This window comes from Vicugna pacos, chromosome 24 (assembly GCF_048564905.1).
Source record: "Vicugna pacos chromosome 24, VicPac4, whole genome shotgun sequence".
Lineage (NCBI taxonomy): Eukaryota > Metazoa > Chordata > Mammalia > Artiodactyla > Camelidae > Vicugna > Vicugna pacos.
Genome location: NC_133010.1, coordinates 2021664 through 2039811, shown reverse-complemented (window position 1 = coordinate 2039811; position 18148 = coordinate 2021664). Strand labels below are relative to the sequence as shown.

The following is an 18148-nucleotide window of genomic DNA, read 5'->3' as shown; positions in this document are numbered from 1 at the left end:
TGGTAGCCATGTTCATTTCGCTGGTGAGCGTACATCTCTTCACGCTGGGAGAGCTGACACGAGATGAAGCCACCTCTCCTCCAGGTGCCACTGAGAAGTGAGTGGGAGGCTGGGTGAATGTGGCTCTGGGATGCAGCTGAGGCTCATTGACTGTAATAGATCTGACAGCAGGACACGTGAGTCCAGTGTGTCTGTGGTCTTTGGGGACCAGGGTACCCAGGCGTCTGGGATTCAAATAAGACAGACTCCCTGGGACAGTGGGTGACAACAAAAGCCTTCTGTGGGCAGAGGGAGCAGCCCCTCCCTCCCCAAGGCTCCCCCCGCCGAGAGCTCCGGCCAGGGAGCGTCAGCTCCTGTCTCCATCAGGAAAGCTATCCCCTTTCCCAGGGCTTCCGGGTCCAAGCTCTCCAAGGAGGCAGTAAACATGCACAAAGTGACACATGTATACAAAGCAAGGAGGAAATGCAGAATGACCCACATTGGGTGTAAGTGGACCGGCTGCATCGTGCGCATACTGAGACCAACTGCAAATTGGACGTCAGTCCTTCATCACTGGGCCAGAGGAGGGGCCAGAAACGGAACTGTCTTGAAAGAGGGGGAGCCCTGAGGGTGTGGAAATGGGTCTGAGGCTGAGCATTGTAGACAGTCAGCACTCTAGTGGTTCAAAGACAGGACAGACATCTGCTGAGAAGACGTGGGGAAATTCACTGTTTAGACAAACATCCCTGAGCACCTGCTCTGCCCTCAGCGCGGTCCTGGGGTGGAAACACAAGTGGGACGTTCCTGCAGTGTTGCTCAGAGAAGTCGCCTGGGGGTCGGGAGCTGGGAGCTGGTGATCGTGAGCTGGGAGCTGGTGATGAGGTGACACTGAGGAGAAGGGAAGGCTGGTGTGAGCTAGCCTGGCTTATTTTGAGCCTTTGAACTTGACAGAGGAGCTGTAGGTTGTCCCGGGAAGGTGCCAGATATGCAGGTACAGGTCATGAAAGGGACTGGGGGTGCAGCCGAGGAGATGAGGTGAACTAAGGTGAGTGGGAGATGAATTGTCAGAGGCCAGGAGGCAGCGGGAGCTGTGGGGAAACCCAGCAGAGGCAGAGAGGGGAAGAAAGCGGGTGTAGTGTGGATAGGGCCTGGGTGCCTGGTGAGGCCAGCGCACGAAACACCAGGGACAAGGCAGTTAGACCCCCAACTGTCCAGCCTGTGGCCAGAGGACTGGAATGACAGTGGGCAGTGGTTCTGGTGGTGGGACGGTTGCCATACTGGGGAGTTCGACTTTGGCAGGAAGATACACTCCATGATAACAGGTGTCCACCTGTGACCATCACCTCCCCAGGGGTCTTTGTGGGGACCACGTGTCCCCACAGGGAAAGGCTCTTCAAGAGTCACTAAAGGAACATGCGCAATCTCTAAAAGAAGGAGGAGAGATCGGAAGGTAACTCAAAGTCCCGTGTGTTACTCAGATGGTATTCAAGGGATGGGCGTCCTGGTCCTGCAGTGACTGGGTTATGGAAACATGGCTCCCTAATCCTGGGAGAGGCCGCCCGAGGCATCTCAGACTCTGTGCTAATTCCAGTGACAGCACGTCAGATTTGGTTCAGAGATGGCAGAGCTTTGCTGTTGAAGAGGTGACCGGGACTGCCAGGGAGAGAGGTGGCCCTGAGGGACCACATGCCAAACATTGCCTCATAGTCACATGATTTTGGGGGATTTTTTGTTCACATAACCTTGAACACTTATTTATTTATTTTAAAATTATGGTAAGATGCACATAACATATAATTTACCATCTTAACCATTTTTTATTGAAGTTGAGTTGATTTACAACATGTATTCATTTCTGGTGCACAGCATAGTGATTCAGTTACACATTTATATATACATTTTTTCTCATTATAGGTTACTGCAGGCCATTGAGTATAGTTCCCCATGCTGTACAGTAGGGCCTTGTTGTTTATCTGCTCTGTACATAGTAGTCTGTATTAACCATTTTTAAGTGTACAAATGCAGTAGCATTAAGTACACCCACAATATCACACAACCATCACCACCATCCATTTCCAGAACTTGCTCATTATCCCAAACAGAAACTCTGTGCATTAAAGCCTAACTCCCCATCCCTCCATTCCTCAGCCTCTGGCAACTTCTCTTCTACCTTCTGCCTCTATGAATTTGACTATTCAAGATATTTCATTCATGTAAGTGGAATCATACAGTATTTGTCCCAATTTTGTGTGTGGCTTATTTCACTTAGCACATGAAGTTTTGTCTAGTGTGGTGTGTGTCAGAATTTCATTGATTTGTTTGTCTAAATAGTATTTCATTATATGTATGTGCCACAGTTTTTTTGTCCTTTCATCCTTTGATGAACATTTGGGTTATTTCCACCTTTTGGTTACTGTTAATAATGCTGCTGTTGCGGGGAGGGTATATCTCAGTGGTAGAGCACATGCTTAGTATGCACAGGTCCTGGGTTCAATCCCCAGCACTTCCAAAAAAAAAAATTGTTTAAATACATAAATAAACCTAACTTATTTTATTTAAAAAAATGTAAAATGAGGTTTGCTCATTTGGTGTGTAAAAGAAAAGTTAAGACATGATCAAACAATATTTTAGGTAAGAAATACAAGGACATAAGAACTGAATTTGCAAGTGTTCAAGATACAGCTTACGAGGGGAGGGCATAGCTCAGTGGTAGAGCGCATGCTTAGCATGCACGAGGTCCTAGGTTCAATCCGCAGTCTCTCCATTAAAAAAAAAAAAGATATAGCTTGTGTGTGCACTCCTTACTCCGTGTAGAAGGGCCTTTTTCCAAACCTTAAATGTGTAAGAGTGAATCACACATATCTCGAGGCATAGAGCATACTTAAGGCTCCTCAAAGAGAAAGGTAGAACTTAAAGTGAGGGTGTGAGAAAGTAGATACCCTTATTTGGGAGTTTTAAATCTTGTTTTGAAAATAATACAATTTTTCTGTTCATAAAAATAGTACTTATTAAGAAAAATTCGGAAAACGTAGAAAAGTATAAAGAAGAAAATTCAAATAATCTATAACCACTACATTCTCATGTTTTTCCATCTGTTTACCTATTGTTCTTTCTATAAAACTATGGTTCTAATGTACATATTGTTGACGAAATTTCGACTAACTAGAAGAAAAAAGGGAATTTTATTTGAACCAAACTGAGGATTATAACCCGGGAGATAGGCTCTCAGAAACTCTGAGAACTGTTCCACCCATTAGAAGTCGAAGGCACAGTCATATACATTTTTGGGACAAAGGATCATACATCAGAATGGCATATCAACATTTTACAAAAAGTTCACCCAGGATATGTACATAGTCTAGTTAAACAGGTAGAAACAGCAAATCACCGTAACCCCCTACAGCCTTGGGAAAGAACACTGCTCTTTTAAGAAGCACCATTGTTAGCATCTGAAGAAAGGGGAAAAAATTGATCTTCATGGTCGAGCAGGCACTCCCATCTTTGAGGGAATTTGGTTGATAGGTAATGCAGATTAGAGAGGAACGGAAGGAGGTCCAAACAGACAGAAAGAGAATTTTATGTTTCATTTCTCTTGTCCTGCCTTAAAATATAAATTTCATTTCATCAGTTTATTACTTTTTGCAACCTGATTTATCACTGAGCAATTTATTGTGATTATATATCCAGGTCAGTAAATACTCTTCTAAAATGTCATTTTTAATATCTCTTTTCTCTGTCATCTGATGTGCAGTTATTTTACTGGTCTCCTGTTCTGGGGCATTTCCATTCTATCCAGTTCTTCAGTATTATTACTTTCTTAATTGGAGTGGGGTTGATTTACAATATTGTGTTCATTTCAGGTGTACAGCAAAGTGATACAGTCATGTATATATTTTTCAGATATTATTTTTATTATTATTTATTATTATTACTTTGAGATATTAAATATAGTTTCCTGTGCTCTGCAGTAAATCCTTGTTACTTATCTATTTTGTGTACAATAGTTTGTATCTATTAGTCCCATACTCCTAATTTATCCCTCCCCACCTCCCTTTCCCCTTTGGTAACCATAAATTTGTTCTCTATTTCTGTGAGTATTTCTATAGTCATATGTAGTATCTTTTAGATTCCACATATAAGTGATAGCATATAATATTTGTCTTCCTCTGTCTGACTTATTTACTTAATATGATATTCTCTTAAGTCCATCCGTGTTCCTGCAAATGGCAATATTTCATTCTTTTTTTGGCTGAGTAATATTCCACGGTATATATACACCACATTTTCTTAAGCCAGTTGACTATTGATGGACTCTTGGGTTGTTTCTGTCTTGGCTCTTGTAAATAGATCTGCTGTGAACATTGGGGTGCAGGTATCTTTTTAAATTGGAGTTTTCATCTTTTCCAGATATATTCCCAGGAGTAGGATTGCCGGATCATATGGTAGCTGTAATTCTAGTTTTTTGAGAAACCTCTGTACTGTTCTCCATAGTGGCTGCACCAATTTACCTTCCCACTAGCAGTGTAGGAAGGTTCCTTTTTCTCCACGCCCTCTCTAGCATTTATTATTTGTAGACTTTTCTGTGATAGACGTTCTGACAGGTGAGGTGATACCAAATTGTGATTTTGATTTGCATTTCTCTAATAATTAGCCATGTTAACCCTCTTTTCATGTGCCCGTTGGTCATCTGGATGTCTTTGGAGAAATAACTGGGTGTTGTGCCTATTTTTTGATTGGTTTGTTTGTTTCTTTGATATTGAGTTGTTTAAGCTGTTTGTATATTTTATACATAAAAGCCTTGTCAGTTGCATCATTTGCAGATATTTTCTTCCATTCCATAGGCTGTCTTTTTGTTTTGCTTTTAAGTTTGATTAGGTCCTGTTTATTTTTACTTTTATTTCTTTTGCCTTGGGAGACATCTAAGAAAAAAATTGCTATGATTTATATTTGAGAATGTTTTGTCCATGTTCTCTTTTAGGAGTTTTATGGTGTCATGTCTTCTATTTAGATCTTTAAACCATTTTGAGTTTTTGTGTATGGTGTGAGGGAGCATTCTAATTTCATTGATTTACATGTGGCTGTCCAGTGTTCCCAAAACCACTTGCCAAAGAGACTGTCTTTTCTGCATTGTATATTCTTGCCTCCTTTGTCATATATTCATTGACTGTAAGTGTGTGGGTTTATTTCTGGGCTCTCTTTTCTGTGCCACTGATCTATATGTCTGTTTTTGTACTAGTGTCATACTGTTTTGATTACTGTAGCTTTGTAGTATTGTCTTAAATCTGGAAGGGTTATGCCTCTAGTTTTCTTCTTTTTCCTGAGGATTGCTTTGGCAATTCTGGGTCTTGTGGTTACATATAAATTTTAGGATTATTTGTTCTAGTTCTGTGAAAAATGTCATGGGTATTTTGATAGGGATTGCATTAAATCTGTAGATTGCTTTGGACAGTATGGCCATTTTAATAGTATTACTTCTCTAATCCAAGAGCATGGGATAGCTTCCCATTTCTTTGAATCATCTTCAGTTTCCTTTATCAAGGTTTTATAGTTTTCAGTGTATAGGTCTTTCACCTCCTCAGTTTATTCCTCAGTATTTTTTATGTGATTTTTTTTTTGGAGGGGGAGGTAATTAGGTTTATTTATTCATCTGTTTTCAATGGCAGTACTTAGGATTGAGCCCAGAACCTCGTGCATGCTAAGCACACACTCTACCTCTGAGGTACACCCTCCCTCCTTTGACATGATTTTAAATGGAACTTTTTTTTTAATTTTTGATATTTCATTGTTAGCATAAAGAAACGCAACAGATTTTTGTATATTAATCTTGTATCCTGTTACCTTGATGAAATCATTTCTGAGTTCTGATAGTTTTTGTCTAGAGACTTTAGGGTTCTCTATGAGTTTCATGTCATCTGCTAATAGTGACAGTTTTACCTCTTCCCTTTCAATGTGGATATACTTTATTTCTTTTTCTTGTCTGATTGCTGTAGCTAGGACTTTCAATACTTTGTTGAATAGAAGTGGTGAGAGTGGGCATTCTTGTCTTGTTCCTTAATTTAGTGAGAAGGCTTTCAGCTTTTTACCCTTGAGTATTATGTTGCCTGTGGGTTTGTCATAAATGGTTTTTATTATGTTGAGATACACTCCCTCTATGCCCACTTTGGTAAGGGTTTTTATCATGAATGGATGTTAAATTTTTTTCAGCTGCTTTTTCTGGATCTATTGAGATGATCATGTGGTTTTTATGTTTCCTTCTGTTAATATGGTTTATCACATTAATTTTTTTTTGTAAATTGAATCATCCTTGTGACCTGGAATGAGTCCAACTTGAATATGGTGTATGATCCTTTTTATGTATCATTGGACTCAGTTTGCTAATATTTGTTGAGGTTTTTGCCTTTATACATAAACCTTCCCATGCTGAAATTAAACATTCACGTATATTTTTTCTAGTTCTTTTATTATTTCTTTTTTCACATTTAACTATCTAATCCACCAAAATCCATTATGTCATTTAGTTAAGAACCAAGATAAAAATTTTTTCGAAGTTTATTTTTTCAAAATTTAAACCCATTCATAATTAACAACTTATAATTCCCCCTCTTGATCTGAAATGATTCTGCTCTCCCACGTTTGAGCAGATACTAACTCTCCAGAGTATTTCTGTTCCTACCTCTGATCACTCATTCTTGTTCCCATTACGAGATCTCTTCCTGCTGTATGAGCGCAAGTGGTCTCCAGTTTTATTCCAAGCCCACTTCTCTTTTAAACCTTTAGCGTCTTGGGTAAACTCACTTATTCCTGTAACTTTTTATATATATTGTGTCTCCAGTGCAGACCTTGAGCTTTTGTTCTGTATATCTTGGGGCCTACTGGTCAACCCCCCAGAGCCTTAAAATCAGCACATCCAAAACTGACCTTTTTAAAAAACTTTTTATTCTGTTCTTTTTGTGTATTTTCTTTCATTTCATTATACCACCTGGTCTCTCAAACCAACAACTCTCTTTCCCCATCACCATAGCTAATCTGTTTCCAAATTCTACCAGTTTAGCTCCATGAACCTTTCTGAGATCTGTCTCCCTTTATTGCCTGGCCAAGTGCAGAAGCTGTTGGTGGTTGATCTGCCTCTAGTCTTCCCTCCTCAGATCTATCCTTCCCCTTTCACAAAATGAGTCTACTAGAACTATCTGACTGTGAATTCCTCTACTTAAAACTGCAGTGGAAAAAATTAGTTAAAAAAAAAAAGGAGGGGGAAAGGCATAGCTCAGTGATAGATTGTGTGCTTAGCATGCATGAGGTCCCAGGTTCAATCCCCAGTACTTCAATTTAAAAAAAATTGGTAAAACTGCAGTGAATAAAACAGGCATTGCTCTGTTATGACCTAGAATACTCTTGATCAGCCCGCTCATTGGATCCAAGGAGTTACTAGAACTCCTCCAGCCTCATCTCTGTGTACTTCCTTCCACATATCTGCATACACACCTTCCCTAACATTTCTTCAGTATTCCAGGCTGTAACATGTTCTTTTGCCTTTTCACATGATCATTGCTCCATCTGCAAGGTTTTCCCTCCTCTGCCTGGGAAATGTCTCTTCATTCATGAAATGCCAGTTGAGAGAGGGAAACCAGACATGGGTCTGTGAGCCTCGGCATTCCACCCACCTGGCTTTTCACAAAGGCCGTCTGCTTGCACCTTTCAGAGTGATGGCAGTTTCTCATCAGCGGAGTTGCTGGGGTGGCCCACTTCTCATAGGAGATGCCACACACCTCTTTTCCTGTTGGGACTTGAAACTGATGTTCTTTCCTGTTGATTCTTCTCGTGGTGTCTGAAATTGCCAGGGCTTGATGAGTGCGATTGGTGAGAGCTCCCCCTTCTGGCCTTCCCACTCCATTTTAGTGAGGTTTCCTTTTCTTAATTTTCACGGGGGTTATGGCTTCAACATATGAGTTTGGGAAACATATCAGTCCATAACTTCAATCAAGGATTTAGCTGTAACAAATAAAACCATCAAAGTACTAGGAAGATAGGAGCAAATGTTTTTATAATATGAGTTTGGGAAGGAAAAATTCCACAGTTCATTGAGTGAAAGTTTTCACTGCATTAAAAAAAAACTCTAAAGGTGGAGGATGTAGCTCAGTAGCAGAGCACGTATTTAGCACTGGTGAGGTCCCGGGTTCAATCCCCAGTCCCTCCAGTAAGTAAGTAAAAAAATAAATAAATACCTAATCCTCCCCAGAAAAAAAAAGAAAAGTTCATCCCACTTCAAGGGGACATTTTGGGTGGGGGCACCACAGGCATCAGATTGTCCTGATTGTTTCTGAGAACACTTCCTTGTGTCTAGGGCTCAAACACCTTTCGCACTTACCAACAGTCATGGATGACACACTGTGTGTGACACAGCAGCTGCGTAATCACTCAGCCAGAAGCAGGCAGGTGCCACAATTCTGGTTCGCAGGAGTGGGCTGAGTGCCTGCTGGCCACGGTGTTGCCCAGGATGAACCAGCTCAGCGGTCAGGTGTTTGCTGGTTTGCTTTGATTGAACCATAGACGACTTACAACATGTTCATTCCTGGTGTACAGCACGGTGATTCAGTTATACATATATATATTCCTTTCCATTTTTTTATTACAGGCTATTACAGGATACTGAATATGGTTCCCTGTGCTGTACAGTAGGACCTTGTTGTTTATCTGTTTTATATGTTAGTAGTGTATCTGCCAAGGGGACATTGTTTTTGACTCACAACCCTGTGCTTCCTCTCTCAGAGATGCCGCTGGCTTTCTAGAAACCCTAGAGCTAGAATCCATTCATTATGTTTATCTTTCACCTCTCAGTCAGTCCCAGAAACCTCCTGAGCGACCCACAAGTTTCCATCACCACATAAATTACTCTTTCAGTGAACTTGCAAAATGACCACATTCTGGCTTCTTCTGTGGGATACTGGGCTGTATCAAAGACGAGAGGTGGGGTCAGAGTCATGTAGGACACATACCAGCCTGTTTGAATGGGTTTGGTTAAGTCAGGGTCTAGGGTGAACCTGGGTCAACCGTCCTAAACAAACTGAGAGCTTTGTAATTCCTGTGGTGAAGGCCGTGTGATAAGAAGCTCTTACTTAGGTTGACTTGGAGATATTAAAACTCTCTTGCAAGCATCTTAGAATTACCTTTTGACGTGGGAAAAAATTTCTTTATGCTGGTAAAGCTAAACAGCAGCTAATCCATTATTCTGGACATTTGACTTTAGAATTCAGAGAGGGACTCTCTGTTATATTATTCATTTATTCATGCATACCTCCTACCCCCTCTGATTTCCCCCAGGAATAACCTTACTCGCTCCTAGCCAGATGCTATGTGTGACCTAGGACCCAGTGACTGAGAATTGCCTATATTGATCTGGGTCAATAAAGAGTAGTTACTGGGCAGGGGGAAGGTATAGCTCAGTGATAGAGTGTTTACTTAGTATGCACGAGGTCCTGGGTTCAATCCCCAGTATCTCCAGTTTAAAAACTGTTTTAATAAATAAATAGACCTAATTACCTCCCTACCTCCCACCCAAAAAAAAGAAGAAGAAAAAAGAGTAGTTGCTGGGATGCACTGGGAAGCAAAGGTCTTAGCTCATGCTGCTGTAACACAGTATCGTAGACTAGAAATTCCTTTTTCACAGCTCTGCAGGCTGGGAAGTCTCAGAGCAGGGGCCAGCGTGGTCAGGTTGTGGCGCGGGCTCTCTTCCTGGCTTACGTGTGGCCACGCTTCTTGCTGGTTCACATGGAGGGGAGAGAGAGGGTACCTCTCCCCGTCTCTTCTTCTAAGGGCACTAATCCCTTTCATGAAGGTTCAACCCTTACCTACCAAAGGCCCCACCTCCAAACACCATCACATTGGAAATTAGGGCTTCAGCATACGAATTGGAGGTGGTGGGGGAAGACATATAGTCAGTCTATAGCATTAAAATATGGAAGTATCTTGAGACTGCCCTTAAGAACGGGTGTGTTGACCTCAATACTATCCAACATTACAAATAAATATTAAGTAAAACGTTTTTTAAAAATTGGAGGAGGAGGTATAGCTCAAGGGGTAGAGCACATGCTTAGCCTACACAAGGTCCTGGGTTCAGTCCCCTGGGTTCAATTGATTTTAAATCAATATTTAAAAATAAATAAATAAACCTAATTACCTCCCCCTACCAGAAAAATACAAATAAAATAAAACATTAGAAGAAAGAAGAAATTCGCAAGGATTCGCCCTGAAGCATTAGCTCAGAACTTAGAGGGGAGGCAAAGACCTGTAATGTCCTGAGGGTTCTGCTCAGGATAAATGACGTGACCTCTTGTGTCGGAGTGCGTCCCAAGTTTGGCTTTGTGAAAGCTACCACTGCGCCCTGGGGCTGCACCCTGACTGTGCCCCCGACTGCATTTCTGCTGTTTTCTTGGGGTGGAGGGAGGAACCGGCAGAGGCATCAAGGATGCTTGCAGTTGATTCCAAGCAGTATTGTTAAATAGACCAGGGTTGCTGAGAAATAGGTGTGGGCCGCTCTGCTTTAGACGCAAACAAGAAATGCAGTGGGTGTCACAGCCAGAACAGTAATTACGTCATTGGTCTTGTCGTAGAATATGACTTAGTAATTGCAGCGTTTTCTCCCATCATTGAGGCTTATAATTAAAGCACAGCTAACAGGACTACATGCTAACTTGGGCAGTTTTTAATCACTTCTTTTACTCTGAAATGTAACGGTAAAATTCCACAGTTGTTCCCAGGCTGCTGATTCTCTTCAACATCTGTAGTCTTGTAACTCTTAGCAGTTCAGTACCAAGAGAGGAGGCAGGAATAACGCTCTGGGCGTTGGTAACAGAGGACTTCAGGCAGAGCAGACGTCAGGCCTGATGAGAAAGCATCAAGAGTAAGGAAGTTTTAAGTTTCCAACCAGAATAAAATTTTCTTTTGAAACCCAGTTTTTAAATTTACGTTTCAAAGGTGGCAGGCTTTTATGGGATTTGGCCGAGTCTGCAAGCCATTATTTCACATGCACTGAAGGAAACGTTCAGTCATGAAAGTCAGTCTAGGGCTGGTTAAGAAAACCCTCCCTTTCCATCTCAGGAGCAGGTTTAGATTAATTTATGCCTGGATACTAAGCTGTGCGTTAAGGTGTGGTCTTTCGTGTGGCAGGCTCATTAAGATGTTCATTACGTGTATTTATCTTTTCAGATCCTATTACAACAAACTTCAGGGGTTAGCCAGGAACAAGGGGACCTTGGGCACTACATGAAATAAGGCTGACGGCTAAGGTGGGAAAGGTGGAAAAACCCCTTCTGTTGCAGGATGACTTACACTCCCGTGTGCTGTGTTTTACAGCATTCGCAATAATCTCAGTGCATCTAGGAAATCAACATGGCGTGGAGCCAACCCGGAGCCACACACTGGGCCTTCCGCCGGGCGCTAATTACTCGGCGCCGTCACCGCCTTGGCTGCGATGTCGTTCCTGTAGGACAGGTGCACGAAAGGAACTCTGACCCAGAGGAGCATCGTTATACCTCAGCAAACAGACCTGTGGCCCCAAAACAATGGCAGCAAAAACAAAGGGAGGCAATCTGAGAACAGCTTGTTTTCTTGAAAGAAAACTTGTGGAGTCAAGTGCGTCACCTTTGGAGGTGATAGAAAAATGCCTAAATGAGACCGGCTTAGAGCTTAGCCAGGCCAGCCATTGGCAGCACAGCTGCCAGGCAGACACGGGGCTGAAAGGGGAGCAGATACACTGATGGGAGGCAGGAGAGCGACCCAGCCCCGTCTCTCCCCAACGAGGCCGTCCTACAAAGCCCCATTTTTTTGACCCCTCCTCCCATGCCCTGGCCTGATGGTTGGCGGTGCAGCGCCCCCTTGTGGTTGCTCTCTGGAAATGACTCGTCAAATCTACCCTCCTTGGAGTTTGGCGAGCATCTGAACAAGGAAACTGATCAAGGGGAAGGAAGCTGTAATGATAATTTAGCAAGCCACCTTCGGACTGGCTGGGTCGTGTGGTTGAAAGGTCAACGGAAGCACATTAAACATGTTGAAGCGTTTAATCTGGGCACACGGAGTCACATCAGGAAACACCAAACCAAAGGTAGGTAGCCACCGTTCACCAGCAGAAGGAAGGCAAGGTGTTTAGGGGGAAGATGCTGAAGCCACGCCAAACTGTTGTTTGATTGGTTTAGCTTAAGAGGTCGCTTTATTTGGGGGCACCTCGTGGGCTCTTTGTGATTGGTTGGTCTTGAGTGTCACTTTCTCAGATTTGGGCACATTGACTCTAGCTGAAGTTTTGGCTGGCTCACGGAGGCTACCAAGAAATCTGAGCCAACTCAGTCTTATAGCCTCCTTGTTTCAACAATATAATGTGAAGATCACAGCCTCGAGGAGGGAAGAGTTTCGGGGGTGACATTGGCAGGAGATGTCCAAGCACACCCCAGGGTGCCAGGGAGGAGGACAAGCCAGTCTCCACACTACCGCCCCCAGGAGACTCCCCTGTTAGGGTTTCTTTGGCAAGACTGTCTCTGGATCAAGCCAAATGACCTAAGAAACTTTAGAGGCAAGACACTTCTCTGTCTGGTCATGTGAGTTCCCAGATAGCTGGTCTACATGGAGTGTGTGTGGCCCAGCATATGAGAAAGCTCCAGGCCACCGTACAGTCTTCATTAACAGTTAATCCTGCAGCCGCTGTAATGCATAGCTTCTGCGCTCAGACTGCTTAGCCCCAAATTCCGGCCTTCTCTCTTACTAGACATGAGACCTTGGGTAAGTATTTTAACTTCCAGGCCTTGGTTTCCTCATCTATAAAGTGGCTTTAAGAATAGGACTCAGAATGAACTATATTCGATAACTTGTAATAACCTATAATGAAAAAGAATATTAAAAGGACTATATGTATGTATATGTATGACTGAAACTTGATGCTGTACCCCAGACATTGACACAACACTGTAAACTGAAAGAGCAAAACAAGAATACATATGTGGAACTAAATCACTGCTGTAAGTGAAGGCAAATAGAGAGAGACAAATATATATCACATATGTGGAATCTAAAAAAAGATACAAATGAACTTACTTACAAAACAGAAAGAGAATCACAGACACAGAAAACAAATTTATGATTACCAAAGGGGACAGAGAGGGCTGGGGTAAATTAGGGGCTTGGAATTAGCAGACACACACTACTACGTATAAAACACATAAGCAACAAGGTCCTACTGTGCCGCACAGGGAGCTACATTCAATTTCTGTAGTAACCTATAGTGAAACTGAATATATACGTATAGCTGAATCACTGTGTTGTACACCAGAAACTAACACATTATAAATCAACTATACTTCAATTAAAAAAAGTCACACTGAAAAAAAAAATAAGGAGACTAGTACCTAGAAGAATTAAATAAGGCAATACATACAATGATGCATTAGCACAGTGCCTGGCAAGTAAGAAGCACTCTGTAAATGTTAGCCGTTATTTTAATAATGGTTGTATACAGCCGTCTCTTGAACTGGCTTAATACGGACCTGCCCCAAGAGGGTATCCATTCTTGGCATGCCAGAAAATCGTGTTTCTGGACCCAGAAGGCTGGGACTAGTGTCAGGATAAAGGGGGCAGGTTTACCAAGGTAACTGCCCCCACGTGGAGCCGGGTGGGGCACTCAGACACCCCTGTCTCCCTGCCCTGGTCCACGGTCCTGTGGTGGTGTGCAGCTGTTCTTCTGTGATGTTTTAGCACATGCTGATTATTATAGTAACTTTAAAATTTTTGAGTCTTCTCAGTCAGATCTCCAGAGGGCAAAAATCTTGCCTTACGTTTCCTCTATATCCTCTCAATTCGCTAAAACATTATTTCCCAGATGAGATAATGAGGTTTATAGAGAGTTCAGAATCAAGGGAGGCAGGTCCCCCCAAGATAAAGGGGAAAATGGAAACCAGGAAACTAGAGAGGGGGTGATGGTCAGATCAGACATTCTGAAATGAGCCACGTGGAAGAGCTCACCGGTGTCAGGGGCGGAGGCCTAGCCGAGCCGAGGGGACAGGTGAGTCTGAGCAGAGGAAGGTGGTTGTTCCAACCACGCCACCCTCTTGTGGGTGCTGGCCTGGGCAGCTGCAAAGACCAGTTTGCTGTGGTTGCCAGAAGAACCACTGGATGAATACAGTGGCTGTCCTAACATGGTGGCCACGGAGGAGACCCCATGCCTCTCTAGGCACGGGAAGAAGCCTGGGGTAGCCAGGAGGCAGGTCATGACCAAGGCAGTCAGGGGAGAGCACTTGGCTTGGGTTCAGAAGCGGACAGATAGCATGCAGCATGGTGGTGCTGTCCCCCAGGCTCCACACCAGCACGCGGCTGCCCTCATTGCGTGATTCTGATTCTCCTGTGCTCTAGTCCCCAGTGATGGTTTCACAGGTCCTCTGCAGGCCTCTGTGGCCTCCACCACCCCAGGGAGATTCCTGTATGGGCATCCACATGACTGCAGACTTCACTCTCATTCCACAGGCTTTGTCAAGATTTTGTTTGATGCATCTGGTTAACTTTTAGTTGTTTTATTTGAAGGAAAAATGCATTACCTATCTTGACTAGGATTATTTGGAGGATTCCAGCCCCTGCTACCTACACATATTTCAGATGAACAGTTTGATGAGTTTTGAAAGATGTATGCCCCAGTGAAGCCACCACCACAATCAAGATAGCTAACATTACCATCACTCCCCAAGAGGTGTGAATTTCAAATTCTCAGTTTATCCCTTCCCACCCTGGTAACCATAAGTTTGTTTTCTATGTCTGTGAGTCTGTTTCTGTTTTGTAGATAAGTTTGCTTGTGGCCCTTTTTTTAGATTCCACGTATAAGCGATACCATATGGCATTTTTTCTTTCTCTTTCTGACTTACTTCACTTAGCATGACAATCTCCAGGTCCATCCATGTTGCTGTAAATGGCATTATTACATTCTTTCTTATTTTTTTTAATGGCTGAGTGGTATTCCACTGTATAAATATACCACATCTTTTTTAAAAATTATTTTATTTATTTTGGGGGTTTTTTGTGGGGGGGTAATTAGGTTGGTTTGTTTAACAGATGTACTGGGGATTGAATCCAAGACCTCGTGCCTGCCAAGCACATGCTCTACCACTGAGCTATATACCCTCCCCCTTGTAATGTGCTTTAAAAAATTTTTTTTAATTGAAATATGGTCAGTTACAATGTGTCAATTTCTGGTGTACAACATATCATTGTTTACATATTCTTTTTCATTGTGTGCTTCTCTACATGTTCTGTTGAGAAGGGTCAGGCGTCTGTGTTAGTCATGACGCGGACTGTAATAAAACAATACCAGCAGTAATAATTATCAATACCCTCACACTGGTTGGCGGGGGCCAGCACTCAGCTTTGTTGGTCTAGAAACGGTTTAGCAGAGCAGTTGTGAGCTCCTGGCCTGGAGCCTGGCTCAGCACGCAGCTCAGAGCAGAATGAGGCGGTCTGGACCCTTCTGCAGGCTCCTGGTTCCTCTCGAGGTGCTGATCTCACCCTGCCCTGGGGGCGACCTCTCTCTGCTTCACAGGCAGGTTTGCACACTCGCTCTCCCCAGGCCTCGGAATGGCCCTGTCGTTGGCCGTGCACGCAGTGCAACCTGTCCCTGCGTGGTCACCTCCACCTCGGACCCGCTCTGAACCCGCCTCTAACCCCGCCTGTGTTGTGTCCCCCCCAGGTCTTCCAGGTGGCGGCGGACCTCCTGGCGTACTGCGAGGCCCACGTTCGGGAGGACCATCTCATCATCCCAGTGCCTGCGTCAGAAAACCCCTTCCAAGAGAAGAAGTTCTTTTGTACCATCCTCTGACTCCGAGTGTTAACTAAAGTATCTTTGTAGCATCGCTGGCAGAGGCCGCGCATGCTCTTCGCTGTAGGGAGGCCGCCCACCCGCCCCTCCCGGACCAGGTCGGCCCCGCCCGCCACGGCTTCTCATTGGTTTTCGTCATTGCATTCGATTTCACTTTTTCTTTTCGTTTTCATGTGATTTTCATGATTAGCAAAGAAAATAGACATTTTTGTAGCCAAATAACGAATGTCCCAAGTAAAAATAAGTGTGGGTCCAAGGGCTTAATTTTTTTTTTAAGCATCTAATTCCTGAGTTTACATACACGTCCAGTTTATACACTGCAATGGGTCATTTATGGAGAAGGAAAAAATGTACTCAACAATCCCCCATTCACAAAAATTCAGGGTCAAGTTAGAGCTCGTTGACCAGCTGAAGAATATGGGTCAAGTTTCCAGCTCTCTGGAGACAGCCGTTATGGAAGCTTTCTGTTTCCTGCTCTTTCTTCTTCCGGCTGAAAAACAAACAGCGCACATCATCAGCTGGTCTTCTAAACATGCGCCTTCCTGGGGCCCAGACTCGTTTCTCACTGACCGTCACCCGTCACTTCAGAGGTGGTCCTTCTACAAATGTAGGTGTTGGGCGGATACTGTAGAGAGCTTAACCATGAATGTCACACGGTTACATCTATTTCTGTGCTCCAGCCGCGTGGCCAGGGAGACCACCTCCCCTCTCCATAGGCCACCTCTCCCTGCTGCATCTTGTCCTGGCTTCTCCCCTGTAGTTCCAACATGGGCTGCATTACTAAGGACCCGCTCTGGGCCCAGCGCTGGGCCCTGTGGGGGTTCACTAGGGTGGCTCCAGCCAGAGGAGTGAGGCAGGGCAGCTGCTCACCAGGCACGATCCGCGGGTCGGAGCAGCCCCACGGATCCACTCCTCTGACAAGAGATAAATTTCCTGAATACAGCTGTATATAAGAGAGAAACTGAGGCACAGAATGACTATGCCGTTTCCCTAAGATTGTGGGTGGTAAGCGGGGAGGCTGGGCCCTGAGTGCAGACAGTTGGGCCCCAGAGCCCCACCTGAACCCCTGAGTTACCCTGCCTTCCAGGTCTGCCTGTTCGCAGGTAGGTAGGCAGACGTGCGACAACCTGAGCCACGTGCCACGAAGCATCATCACGGAGGTCTACCTGGCACCCCACTTCTCTCCGCAGGAGCAGGCCTGTCGGGCTCGTCTTCTGAGAGCTTACAGAGGGTGACACATGGCTGCCCCGTGAAAGGCTAGAGAGACATGCTTGCAGACCCCACCGAAAACAAACTCCTACTGTCCCCGAGAAAGGAAGGGAAACAAACCACAGGAGCAGAGGGCGCTTTGTCCAAGTTTGCTTCTGTTCCATTTGTTTGGAAACTGGGAGCAGCAGCTTACTGTATGATACAGGGCGGGCCACTATATATCTGGAATGTTCCAACCTGCAAATCAGGGGTGATGGTAGTTACTCCTCCTGCCTTTCTGTCTGGGACAGAGGGCAGTGCAACGTGGATGACAGCTCTGATGATCATTTAAAACAAATGCACTCAATACCTGGTATAGTATAGGGAGGGATGAATGTATGACTTCACATATCCACAATTCAGTTGGAGGAATCATGTAAAATTGCCTACAAAGAGGCGAATGTAATTTTCCGATCAGTTAATGACTTGCTACCCTTGTTACATGGTTTCAGGATGCTTTTATTCTTGGCTGCTTTGGCTAAAGCCCATTCTTCATTTCGTGAAAACTCCCTGATAATGCCAGTGTCCTTAGGAAGCTGTGTGCTAAGACAGTCTCAGAATTGTATGCTGTCCGTGACAAAGAGACTTCACAGCCTCCTCTGTTTTGGTTGATGACCAGGCTCTCTTTATTCTGTGGTCTGTGTCAACATCATTAACCTGATAAAGCAAAAGCACAATCCATAAAAGCACATTAGAGAGGCCCACAAAGTGGGACAGCCCAGAAACTGGCTAAATCAGGTCAAGAAAAAAAAATGTGCTTCTGGTCTTAACCAAACTTTCTCCCCTTTGTTTTCACTTTTTGCTGCCCCTCCAGATTCTCCTCTCCCTTTCCCACTTTTCCCTTTTCCTCCCCTCTTCCTTGCATCCCTCCATGAGATGCTTTCTGTCCTTCCGTGACAACATTTCCTTCCACACCTATGGCGTTTTGTGTGGCTTGCCCCTTCTAATGTGTCCTTTAAAGTCAAGTGCAGGCACACGTGCTGTGAGGTATGCAAACGTGTGCACCAGCCCCTCCCCTCCAAGTCGCTGGGAGCTGATGAAGTGGGGTGCACCAGTTGTCATTTGGTGTTTCCAGCTTGGCTG

The 18148-nt window shown here is 44.1% G+C and overlaps 1 protein-coding gene across 6 annotated transcripts in view; it reads left to right on the top strand.

Annotated features, from left to right (window-relative positions):
• Positions 1-16073, top strand: part of LOC140688960 (guanine nucleotide-binding protein G(I)/G(S)/G(O) subunit gamma-4-like) — a 42481-nt gene extending 26408 nt beyond the window's left edge. For 3 of the 6 annotated variants that reach the window (XR_012063795.1, XR_012063796.1, XR_012063797.1), the window contains 2 exons: positions 11329-12076; positions 15689-15825. Coding sequence is in view for 3 of the 6 variants with exons in the window: in XM_072948939.1 (XP_072805040.1) it covers positions 15689-15817 (129 nt within the window). In the remaining 3 variants the exon portion in view is untranslated. Of the gene's footprint in view, positions 1-11328; positions 12077-15688 lie in introns of all 6 variants that reach the window. The other 3 variants (XM_072948939.1, XM_072948937.1, XM_072948938.1) reach the window with 1 other exon arrangement.
• Positions 16074-18148: the final 2075 nt, after the last annotated feature.